This window comes from Microtus oregoni, unplaced genomic scaffold, assembly GCF_018167655.1.
Source record: "Microtus oregoni isolate MIOR12 unplaced genomic scaffold, Mior012 000002F_ref0000024, whole genome shotgun sequence".
Taxonomy (NCBI): Eukaryota; Metazoa; Chordata; class Mammalia; order Rodentia; family Cricetidae; genus Microtus; species Microtus oregoni.
The window spans coordinates 54,038,571-54,051,369 of NW_024543061.1; the positions used below are offsets into that span (position 1 = coordinate 54,038,571).

The window sequence follows — 12,799 nt, forward strand, 5'->3', positions numbered from 1 at the left end:
CCATGTAATGATAAATGATGGACTTGGGGAATTGTTTATGAATTATTTCCAATGGCTTACTTACAAAATATTGGCACAGTGTAGGACTATTGAGCATACCCTGTGGGAGGACAGTCCATTGATATCTCCTATTAAGCTGAGAATTATTATAAGTAGGCACTGTGAAGGCAAATTTTTCTCTATCCTTTCCTTGTAACGGTATAGTGAAAAAACAATCTTTCAAATCAATAACTATAAGAGGCCATCCTTTTGGTAACAGAGAAGGCAAAGGAATTCCAGATTGTAGTGGGCCCATAGGTTGAATTACTTTGTTGACAGCTCTTAGATTTGTCACCATTCTCCATTTACCAGATTTCTTTTTTACAACAAACACAGGAGAATTCCAAGGGCTGGTTGATTCTTCAATATGGTGAGCATCTAGTTGCTCTTGCACCAGCTGTTCCAATGCCTGTAGTTTATCTTCAGCTAGAGGCCATTGTTTGGTCCATATTGGCTTCTCAGTTAGCCATTTTAAAGGTAGGGCTGTTGGTACCTCTAAAGGTTTGGTATTTGCTGTATGTTCTTGTACAGCCTGAATGGCTGGTGACCTTTTTCCATAATACCTCATCATATCCTTCCCAGAATTATGAGTTCCTGGAAATACAGGAATGTTAATCTGGGTATCCCATTGCTGTAGCAGGTCACAGCCCCATAAATTTATGGCAATATTGGCTATATATGGCCTTAGTCTTCCTATTTGCCCTTCGGGCCCTATGCATTCAACCCATCTTGTGCTTTGTTTTACACGAGATAGGGTTCCAATTCCCAGGAACTGAACATCTACCTCTTGAAGAGGCCAATTCGGATGCCAAGATTCTGGGGTAATGATACTTACATCCGCACCTGTGTCTAATAAGCCTTCAATAAAAGTGCCATTTATACAGACTCTTAGCTTTGGTCTTTGATCATTAATAGAAGTCTGCCAAAATATACGTTTACTCTGTCCTATTGGGTTTTTTGACTCATCCTCCACACGTAATTCTTCATTTAGACCAGTATTACTTTTTACAGCAGAAATTGGAGCTTTTAATTTTCTTGGTGAGGCACGTTCTCCACTGTGACTGGGAATGACTTTGCCACTGTTGGCTTGGGGGCCTGCGAGAGGCCCCCCAAGGAGTTTCCCAATGATATCGGATTGCCCCGTCTGTCTGTTGTTGACCTACATTCATTGGACCAATGCCTGCCTTTACCACATCTCCTACATATACCTGAAGGCCGAGGTCTCCTATTTTTGCCATTCCCAGAGGAGATATTATTCCTAGAAATTCTTTGCCTGCAATCCCTTTGTAAATGTCCTAATTTACCACAATTAAAACACCTGGCAGTTTGATGTCTCCTCATTGCTTTGGAAATCGCTTCTCCAACCCAAGATTCATCATTATAGCTAAACGTCTCAACATTCATCGTATGCTGAATCCATTCATCCATAGGTGCTGATCTAGACTTTAAAGGCCCAATTATCTTTTTGCATTCTATGTTTGCATTCTCAAAAGCTAGAGATTCAAGAAGTATTTGTCTAGCTTCTGGGTCTGTTACCCCTATGTCCAGAGCCTTAATTAATCTTTGCAAAAAGTCAATAAAGGGTTCTCTCTGTCCCTGCCTAATTCTGGTATATGATTCAACCACCCTTTTTGCTGGATCTTGTATCCTATTCCAAGCATTTAAAGCTGCTTGGTGACATAGACACAGTACTTCATCGTCATAAAGAGCATGGACCTGTGGATCAGCATATTCTCCTGCACCAAGAATTTGATCTTGGGAAACCTCAATACCTTTTGCTCTTCCTTGCTGTTCCATATGTTTGGATTCTTCTCTGAAATAAATTCCAAACATCAAGGAAGGTCCATTATCTAAAACTGCAGACACTAACTGATGGAAATCATGGGGAGTAGCTCTAGCATTAGAAGCCCAAGTCCTTATCATTTCCTTTACATATGCATTGTGCAAGCCAAAATTAACAACAGCTTGCTTAATTTCTTTCAGATCATTCATTGCTATTGGCGTCCATCTAGCTTCTCTGACTCCCTTTGAGCCTTTAGAAGTTGATGCTTTTTCAGAATTAAGTATAGGGTATGTCGCTAGAACCCTGGGTAAGCCAGTTCTAATAGCTGGTGGAGGCATTGTATCCTGTCCTTGTGCCTCCTTACTCTGTTCACCAGCTGCAATAATTTCCCCAATCTTTTCAAATCTTTTTATCATTGTCTCTCTTAAATCCTGAATCTCCTGACCTGTATATATTTCCAGTGATTTCACTGAGGTATCAATTTTTTGGTCCCCATTCTGCACCTGTGATTCCAAAGCTTTAATTTTTTCCTTCAAAGATAACATGTCCTCCTTAAACTTTTCTTGTATATCATGTAGATTCCCATCTTGGAGGTACATTCTGTCTGTTACCTTATCAAAACTTTGTGATAAAGTCTGAAGGTCAAATTCAACAGCCTGAACCCTTTCAGGTAACTTTCTAATACCCTTGGATATGGAATCAATTTTGTCTGTCATAGTATCCAGTTGTTCAGATAACCTCTGATTTTCAATAATTTTAATCCTGTCAATTAGTTGTTCATTATTAGTTCGTAAAGATTCTATCATTCTTAGGAGTGCCATATTCTTCTGTTCATTATTAGTTTGTAAAGATTCTATCGTTTTTAGGAGTGCCATATTCTTCTGTTCATTATTAGTATGTAAAGATTCAATCGTTCTTAGGAGTGCCATATTCTTCTGTTCATTATTAGTATGTAAAGATTCAATCGTTCTTAGGAGTGCCATATTCTTCCTTAATGATAGAATATGGAAAAGAAAACTGAAGCCTAGTAACAAGCAAATTATCCCCATAATCATATAAACCTTGTATGATGTAATTCATTGTATTAGTAAATATAAGTTTACTAATCCATTGTATTAGTGAAAACAAAGCAGTAAAATTTGCGTTAGAAATGAAAACTGCCATATTACCTATTATCCAGCAGGTGGCGCTGTTGCAGAGTCACGGTGAAAACATGGTCCTGTTTCAGTGCCTTAGTAGATGTTAAAAAAGATCACTGTCCCAGGCAACAGCCCTCTACGCAACCAGGAAAGGAGTCTAGTCGCCAGCGGAGCAGGAAGTGAAGAGAGAGAGGAGAGGGAAGTGGCCGCTTTTTTAAAGGGAGAGAAACCACGCCCCAATGGGCTGGTACCTCAGCGGTGATAGGCTGGGAGTGGGAGGACCTCCCGCAACATGGGGGGATCTCTTGTAGTTGAGGCTGGCTTCCTTCTCACTAGCCAGGGATGACCCTGAACTCATGATTCCCCTGCCTTTACCTCCCTTGGAGTATAGATGGGATTGCAGATATGCACCTCTTCATTCTCGCAGGTCATTTCAATAACTGCTTAGCCCCCTTCATCTGATTGTATCAATGTTCTCACTGGAAATTCTCCAATAATTGCATCTTGTCTACAAGATTAAAATCTCCTCCCTCCTGAGGCTCTGGGTCCTTTACTACATCCTCCAGACCAATGGTTCTCAACCTGTGGGTCAAGACTCCTTTGGGGGTCATCTGACCCTTTCACAGGGTTGCATAAGACCATTAGAAGACATAGATGTTTACATTACAATTCACAGCTAGCAAAATTACAGTTATGAAGTAGCAACGAAAATAGTTTTATGGTTGGAGGTCACTACAACATGAGGGGCTGTGTTAAAGGGTCCCAGTGTTAGGAAGGTTGAGATCTAGAACCTTTCACTACCATTATCTTTTCACTCTGACCAACCTCAAAGTTTAGGGTTGCTTTGTTTTCCTTTTTGTTTATTTGCTTGCTTGCTTTGCTGTGGTTTGGTTTGAAATTTTTGTTTTAATTTTCTCTTGAGGGGACACTGAGAAGCTGAGAGGACGATATAGAGGGACTGGAAAATGAGCAGAATTAAGATGCATCCAAGTTGGGGTGAAATCCCCAGGACTCAATAAAGAAATTATATTTTTAGCTGCGTGGTGGTGGCGCACACCTTTAATCCCAGCACTCGGGAGGCAGAGACAGGAGGATCTCTGTGAGTTTGAGGCCAGCCTGGTTTATGAGAGCAAGTTCCAGGACAGGCTCCAAAGCTACAGAGAAATCCTGTCTCGAAAAAAAATTTTAAAAAAAATTATAATTTAAAAAAATTACATTTATTTATTTGTTTGTTTGTTGGGGACGTGTGCCACAGTGCGCATGTGGTGGTTACATGACAACTTCTGGGAGGTGGTTCTCTCCTTCTATATGTTAGTCCTAGGGCTCCAACATGGGTCACCAGACTTGACTGCAGATGCCTTTACCCAGAGTCATCTCTCCAGCCAAAACATGCTTTCTTTTTAAAAATTTATTTATATTATTTTTTTCAAAAACTTATCTATTTAGATTTTATATGTGCATTTGTGTTTTGTTTATGTCTGTGTGGGGTTGTCAGACCCCTAGAACCTACAGAGTTGTGAGCTGCCATGTGGGTCCTAGGCATTGTACCCAGGTCTTCTGGAAGAGCAATTAGTGTTCTTAAACTACTGAGCCACTCTAGAAGCCCTAAAATTTTTTATTTTAAAAAATATTTTTAAATTTACTTTTTAATTTATTATTTTGTTGTATGGGTGTGAGTGTTTGGTCTGCGTGTATGCCTATGCACCATGTATGTCTGTGTTGGGACTGGAGTTACTGGTGATTAGATGTGAGCAGCTGAGTGTGTACTGGGACTTGAACCTGGGTCCTCTGGAAGTACAACCAGTTCTCTGCTCACCGCTGAGCCAGCTCTTTAGCCTCCCAAACTATCTCCTTTGGGTCCACTCATGATCACCACAACCAAAGTGAACCAGACATGGCGGCTGTGGTGGCTTGGGTGAGGCGTCTCCTTGAAGTCTTAGCTATTTGAGTACTTGGTCCCCAGTTGGTGGCTGTTTGGAGAGGATACAGGTGGTGTGTTGAAGGTTTCAAACAATTCACGCCAGTCCTCTTGTATCCTCTGTCCAGCTTGCAGTTCAAGATCTATGTCCTTAGATGCGGCTCTGGACTCCTGCCATCTGCTACTTCTGCCCCACCAACGTGGACTCCAACCCTCTGGAGCCTTAAGCCCCAAATGCACTCTTGTGCAAGTTGCCTTGACCCCACTGTTTTACACAGTAGGAAAGTAACTAACACATCAGCGTTCACCTATAATCCCAGCATTTAGGAGCTGAGGCAGAAAGACTACTTTGAGTTCAGCCTAGCCCTGGCTACACACCAGAACCCTGTCTCACAAACAAGCAATTCTTGCCAGGGGTGCTGGTGCACACCTTTAATTTTTGTACTTGGGAGGCAGAGGCAAGCGAATCTCCAAGTTCCAGGTCAGCCTGGTCCACATAGTGAGTTCCAGGTCAGCCTGGTCCACATAGTGAGTTCCAGGTCAGCCAGGGATACTCAGGTAGATCCTGATCTATTTGCCCCCCAATAATTAAGCAATCTTGCACTGTTTGTGAGTCTGAGCTTAACCCCCAGGTTTATATCTGACCCCTCCACACCTCACAGGCCATACTTCAACTTTGCAGCAATTCTTTCAGTCTCTCAGGGATATGCCCTGCCCACCTGTCTCTTGAGCTGCCTTCTCTCCCACCGTGGCCTCTCCTGCTCCTGTTCCCACACAACATAACGTCACCCGAATCCACTCATTCCATCAGAAGTCATGTAAGGTGGCTCCCCTCAGAGCACCCACAAATACCTGGCTGTTAGCAGAGTCCACCGTATTTTGGCATGTTTATCTCCACATCCAGATGCGTTCTTAGGGTGCTTGTTACGATGTGTGGTTCACTGTGCCTAACGGCTTACATTCCCTAATCACCTTACCATTTCCTGCAACGTGGTTAGCGGTGCAGTTCTCGTCTCTTCAGGGTGGACTTCTACTTTTTCCCTTGTCTCAGTGTTGTTCTAGAAAGAGCTAATCTGACTTCTCCAAGTCCCCACAGGTACACAACCAAAGTGGAGCCTTGGTTGCTGCAGGTCCTGAGGACAGAATCAAGTCTGTACCACGGGAGTGTATACAGGCTGCCACTGCCTTTTGTTGCAGAACCCCAGTTCTACAAGGGTTGGTAGCATGCCCAACTAATGTTCCCAGCCTCGTTCAGCTCTGTGTGCCAGGTGACTCAGTCCTGTGGCATTTCCAGGCAGCTTCAAGTGGCTTATAGACTGGAGCACCAGCAGCCCCTTGGACCAGAAGATAATTAATGTATTGGGTTTTCTTCCTTCCTCCTCTCCATCCCCCTCCCTTTTCCTCTCCCCCCTCCTTTCTCTCTCTCTCTCTCTCTCTCTCTCTCTCTCTCTCTTTCTCTCTCTCTCTCTCTCTCTCTCTCTCTCTCTCTCTCTCTCAACATGCTCTCACTATGTAGCCCTGGCTGGTCTAGAACTTGTTATATAGACCAGTCTAGTGCCAAATTCACAGAGATCCACCTGCCTCTGCCTCCTGAGTGCAGGGTTTATTAATGGTCTATGCCGCAATCCTGGCTTTTAATTTTTTTTAATTTTAATTTTACTTGCAAGGGTGTTTTGTCTGCATGTATGTATGCGCTGATGTCAAGTACACGCAGTGTCCATGGAGACAAGAAGAGGGCATCAGCTCTTCTGGAGCAAGAGTTGCAGGTGCACGTGGATGCTGGGAATGGAACCCAGGTCCTCTACAAGAGAGCGCTCGTCGCTGCTGAGCCATCCCTCCACACCCACCCGGACCACTGTGGGGGATTCTGGAGGATGGGAGTGAGGGCTGAAGTGACAGTGCAGACGGACAGACAGACGTGGTGCCAGACTCCTACCGGCACCTCGGGCCATGTTCTGGAAATGCCCAGACTTTTTTCTTTCTTGAGACTAGATCTCTTCACGTAGCCTGGTGTGGCCTTGATTTTACAATCCTCCTGCCCCAGTCTTCCGAGTGCTGAGATTACACACGTGCCCCACTAGGCCCAACTTTTTTATGCTGTTGTGACAGAAGCTGTCATTAATCACAGCGAGCACTGGGGCTCCATGAATTTGCAGCCATTGGTACAAAAGGTTGGGCTGTATCCCACTCATGAGGCCCTGGGCCTCGATTCAGGAGCAGCAGCCAGCATGGGTGATATAAATTGTGTCTTTATTTGAACATCATTCCACCTGCACTGAAGCTCAGATCCAGCAGCAGCAGAAGGGGTCAGGACCAAAAGAAATGTTACCAAATTGGACAATGAACATCAAGGACACATTCAAGACAGAACTTACTAATGGGGTGTAGACAACACCAATCTATCCTAACACCCAGCACAGGGCCTCGGAGGGCTGTCGGGGTCCTAGGGAGGGCTGGCCGCTCCTGATCGCTTTCTCAGGAAAACTCCAGTCCTTTACCCTAGCTCTGACTGAGCCAGGCAAGAACCCATAGAAACTTCTTGTACTAGAAGGAGCCCTGCCCCTCCAAAAAGAGGGTTTCCCTTTTCCACACCAGGGGCTGAAGAAGACCTAGTGCCCTCTGTGCTCAAGGGGGACCCTTAGTCCTGGGCTCCTTCCCCAGAGCTCCAGCTGCCAGCCGTCATCTTGGCTCTGTCAATCTTCCCCCACATCCTGACGTCCTCGGAAGGCCCTCCTCCACACTGTGGTCCTCTGAGAGGTGAGTTCTACTTGTCACAGCCCCAAGGACCAGTCTAACCAGTGTTTTGGATCAGAGACCAGACCACCTCGAGGTTATGGCTGCTTTCTTCACTCTCTGCCAGGAGTGAAGAAAGTCAGAAACAGGAAAGAAATACCAGCTGTCCAGCCACAGCTGGCTGAGGACTTTTAATGACCTAAAGTCAGGAAGCTCTTAGTTGGTGATCAGAAGCAGAGATGTCGACCTTCCTAGCCTGTCCCTTTCCAAAGGCCAACACTGGCTCACCTGCCCCAACTGCGCTGCTCCAGCTGCCGGATCTGCCAGAGCCCCACCTGAGCTCTTGAATAAAGCATCCATTCTCCCCGTCCCTACCGCTTCTCAGTCTTCAAGACCGCAACTTGGTCCGTACTACTACCTCTCTTCTTTCCCCGTGCTATCCTGGGGCTCCTGCAGACTTCAGCCCACCAACCTGAAACTCCACAATGGATCTCAAATTGCTGGGCAGTAGCCGGTTGGCTACGGTATGGATGGGAACACTGTTAGACGGCTCCCCAAAAGGAATTAGTTTCCTTCCTCCCCCGTGTGGTTACCCTACTGCTGACGCGCACACGCACATACAAACACACACACACACAAACATACACACACTCTCACATTCTCGCGAACACGCGTGCGCTCACACACACAGACACACACAGTCTCTCTCCACAAAGGAACAAAACTGCTTGGACCACAGACCTCCAGTCCCTTGACCTCCACGGAGTCGTTTCTAGCCTGTCCACCAAAGCATGGTGGGGGGGATGGCTTGGACAGCAGGTGTCCTTAGGGGAACAGTCTTCAAGCACCCACATGGCTGCCCTCCTCGCCCCACCTCCAGCATTTCTTCTTCCCCCTCCTCCTGCCGACCCTCTTCTCTACATTTTATTCTTGCCCACTGCGAACCACACCTCCATCTCCCACTTCCTGTTCCTCTTCACCCACTGCCCGCTACTCCACGGAAACCCCTCTCCAATTCTTCTCTTCCCCATCACTGTGTGTCTCTCTAGATCCCTCCTTGAACTCCTTCTGCACCACACAGCCCCTCCCTTGCCATGCCTGTCTCCCATCTCATCTTTGCTTCTCTGGCTCTGCTCCTGCTTCCTCCCTGCCTAGTTCCCAATCTGTCACCCACTACCTTGCCCTCCTATCTTCTGGTTTGAATCTGAGGAACTGACTCCTGCTCTCTTCTCCTTCATACAAGCCCCACCCCATTCATTCCCAGTCTCCTGGCCACCTGCAGAAGACAGCTCCAGTGCTGGGGCTCTAGGAGGGGACTGGATGGGAACAAGTGTGTGTGGGGGACACGGGGCAGTCACCAAAGCTCGGGAGGAGGTGTCTGTCCTGGAGGAAAGAGGAGGAAAAGTGGAGATGCGGTCTGGAAAATGCCTGGTATCAGGAATCCTTCCAGGAGCCAGAATCAGATTCCAGCCAGGGTCTGAATGGGGCAGCCTTGGGTCATGGGTCTTGCTCAGGAATCCTAACTCTCAGCTCCAAGTCTGAGCTTGGAAGTGAACACAAGGACAGCAAATATGTGGACTAGTCACCCTTCCAACTCTGGCTGAGGCCCACATGACACACGGAAGTGATGAGCCCCCTGTGGAGCCCATAGGGACCACACACTCCTCGACACAGGGACCACGCGGCAGGCCATGCCCCAGGAGGCATTATGCTAGATGCAGCTAGTCTGCCACCCCTCCATTGGGGACAGAAGGCTTGTCAATGACGAGATGGTTCTGCTACCAGGTCTATAAGGTAACCAAGGATGGTCCAAAAAACACCTGGAATCTCCCTCATTTTCTCTCTGCTAATGAGAGAAGAGAGGAGGCCCCATGGTGAGAGAAGAAGAGAGATCGTCTCATCTGCCCCTCCCTAACACACACGCATGCATACACGCACATACGCACGTGTGCACACAAACACACGCACACACACACGCACGCACGCACACACACACCTCAACTCCAAGCACTGCCCATGAGGTTGCAGACCCTGGGCATATCGCAAGGCGAGAGTGGGCAAGGAGGAGAAAGAGTTAGGGACAAAGTAACAGGGCCTGGGATGGGGACAAGGGTACCCTGTTCAGAGGTGACCTGCAAGTTCAAGTTAGCAGAAAAGTATCAAAGACGCAAGACAGTCCCTGCCTTTGGCAGATGTCCGAGGTGTAGGAAGCGAGAGAAGGAGAGAGGATCCCCTAACTCCACCTCTGAGCCCCCTCTCCACAGCCACTGACCCTGACAATGGGCCCGAGAAGTCTATGCTGTACAAAACAGGCCAGAGTCAAGGGCTCAGTCACTGATGAGCTATCCCAGTAGAGAAGAGGCCAGGCCAGTCCCAGGCTGGGAAACTGGCAAACTCAAGCTGCGGTGATCAGCTGCCTCCTCCTCCCGCAGCCTCCAGAGCCTGTGTCTCCCCTCAGACTCTGAGGTGATGAGGGATTACCAGCAGTGGGAAGGAAGACCCTATCTTTTCTCCCTCAGCACGGCTTCGATTCCTTTGAGAGCTGGGTGCAGGCTTGAATGAGGGAGTCAGAAGAGGCCCCGTGGGTGGGGCTGGTGGCACCTGGAGCTTTGTGGCAGATGTGGTGGGACCATCATCAGCAAATAAAAATAAAGTAGGAAAAAGTCTGGCCCTCCTGGGGCAGTGTCTTGAAGGAGTCTCTTTAGGAGACCAGGACTGGGGAGGCAAGGACGCAGCAGGCAGCCTTCCAGACTGAAGGGGTCTGAGAAGCCCGCACTGCAGAGCTTCCTTCCTCGGGGGTCCTCAGGGACCTCCAGCTAGTCTACACGGTGAGAAGGAAACGGAAGGACCAGAGAGGGAGAGCCAGGCTCCCTTAGGAGGCAGGACCAGAATCAGGACCTCAAGGGCCTCTGCCTTCCGCCAAGCTGCCACCCCACCCCCGCCTCTCTTCAAAGCCTGGAGCTGTGTGCAGTCAGAGATTGGGGTCCGGAGCTTGACCGCAGGAACGAGAGGGCAGCAGACGAAAGATGCTGAGATCGGGCCAACTCCTGGGCTACAGTTCTGGCTCTCAGGGTCCCTGTGTATGAGCAACAGGGCATGGCAGGACTCCCCATCCAGAGACATCACCTCCTGGTCGCAACACCGAACTGACTGTGGTGCCTACAAAATCTGAGGGAGAGAAGAGAGAATGTTGGAGACTGTCAGGACAGCAGTGGACAAAGAACGACTACAACCAGTTGTTGGCTGGCGGGGAAGCCAGCACCCCATTCAATCTCCGACTTTACAGGGTCATGCTAAAGGTTCCAAAGAGAAGCCGTTCAAGTATTTGGCACCCAGGAAACGGTGGTGGCGTAGTTTAGCTTTTCCTTTGGCTCAGAACTGAGCTTGAGAGCCCAACTTCATGCACCAGTGAAGGCTGGAGACTTCTTGGCATTGAAGGAAACAGGTCACTTCCTGTATCACCGGCATAGGGAATTTCCAGTGCGGGGTTGGGGAGGGGGAGGCTGTCTATAACCTAGGCCGGCTTGGAACTTACAGGGTAGCAGAGGCTAGCCTTGGCCTCCTGATCCTACTGTCTCTGCCTCCAGGGTATGAAGATTACAGATGTACACCACTATGATTGACCTCCCAGATTTTGTTTAAGAGTGAGCTGCAATGACTTGCCACAGGCTGGGGACTGCCTGGGCTACACAGTGAGTTCTAGGGTATTCTAGTCTACCCCAAAAGGCCATGTCTTAAAAGTAAATGAACTTGTGAGAGAGCCATCAGGAGACAGGAGAGAGAGACACTGGGTGGACCCATTCGCTGCTGGTTACACCTATCAATGCCCAGATAGCTTCAGAGAGGCTGTTACAAATAGGTTGGTCTTGCACTTCTGGGAATTACCACCAGGGGTCAGGTCCTGTCCTCAAACCAAGACCAAAGAAACGACCCGGTGGGAGGGATCTGTGGGAGCTCTTACAGTCCTAGGTAATGAAACGGGGACAGGAAGGCCCTAGTCTCACCTAGGGCTGAGGCAGATAGTGTGACTGCTGGGGTGAGCTTTTGCTCTGGACTTGGACCTGCATTCGGGTCCTGACTGCACTTAGAGGACTTTTGCGCAAGCTCCCAACTCTCCGCAAGCCCATCCGCTGGAGGGCTTGTGTCCTCCTCTGTAAAACAGCGGTTAATGCCAGCCTGCAGAGGCCTGTGAGGTCTGACCGCTTTGAGGAAAGTGTCAGCCCTTGCTGGCCACTTTGCAGGCACAAACTTTCCCCTCAAAAGCCCATCTTGGGACACGAATCTGTTCTGATCACCCCGGTTTTATGAAGCGCGGGAAACTGAAGCTTGAGGTGAAGCGACCTGGTTTCTCTATAATCTGTGCTCACCATTCAAGACTTCAAGCACAACAACAGGGCCCCTACCAGACGAGTGGATACGAGGCTGGATACACTGTCTCATCTAATCCCATTGTATGGTGAGCCAAATCCGCAAGAAATGACTATAGTGAATGGCTTTGCTAGACATAGACCGGACTGTAGAAGCCACTACTCTGGATCTCAGTCTAAGGACTGTGTGGCCATACACACAAACGTTCACCATAGTAACGCCTCTCTGGGCACTAGCAGTAGGCTGACATCATTGTCAGAAGACCCTGCTTGGCTTCAGCCCTTTGATTATCTGGTACTGTTATTACATTTCACTTCTGGAGACCCCAAGAACTCACTTGGACATGAGTGTGTTAAAGCAGCAGCAGTAGGAAACCTTGGACCCTCCCTACAGGAAGAAGAATTAAATAAACCGTCATTCAACTTGTGCACTCTTTTGAATTAAGTGAAGTTTATTATCTATGTTTGTGTGTGAGTGAGGGTGTGTGGAGGTCAGAGTACAGCCCATGGGAGTCGGTCCTGGGCATCAAAGTGGGGTTATGAGGCTTTCATAGCCATCCATCTCAATGGCCCTGAATTGTCTCTTTGTTGTATTATTGTCATCAATATGCACGATATACAACCAATATACAATATCGGTGCATTAATATGCACCAATTATACAACATGGTATAATGAATTTGTGATTGGCCACCATTCCATATCAAAGCTGTGACCATTGGTAATTTGCATATACTACAAGCTCTGATCTCATGGCCCAGATTCTTCTCCTTCAGACCCAACCTGATAACCACCCCCTATAGTCTGTAGTTATCATTTA

At 47.7% G+C, this 12,799-nt stretch overlaps 1 protein-coding gene across 2 annotated transcripts in view; it reads right to left on the minus strand.

Annotated features, from left to right (window-relative positions):
• Positions 1-7,115: 7,115 nt before the first annotated feature.
• Lhfpl4 (LHFPL tetraspan subfamily member 4) overlaps positions 7,116-12,799 on the minus strand; it is a 44,056-nt gene continuing 38,372 nt past the window's right edge. For both annotated transcript variants that reach the window (XM_041639032.1, XM_041639025.1), the window contains one exon: positions 7,116-10,780. In XM_041639032.1, coding sequence (XP_041494966.1) covers positions 10,680-10,780 — 101 coding nt within the window. In that variant the 3' untranslated portion in view covers positions 7,116-10,679. The remainder of the gene's footprint in view (positions 10,781-12,799) is intronic.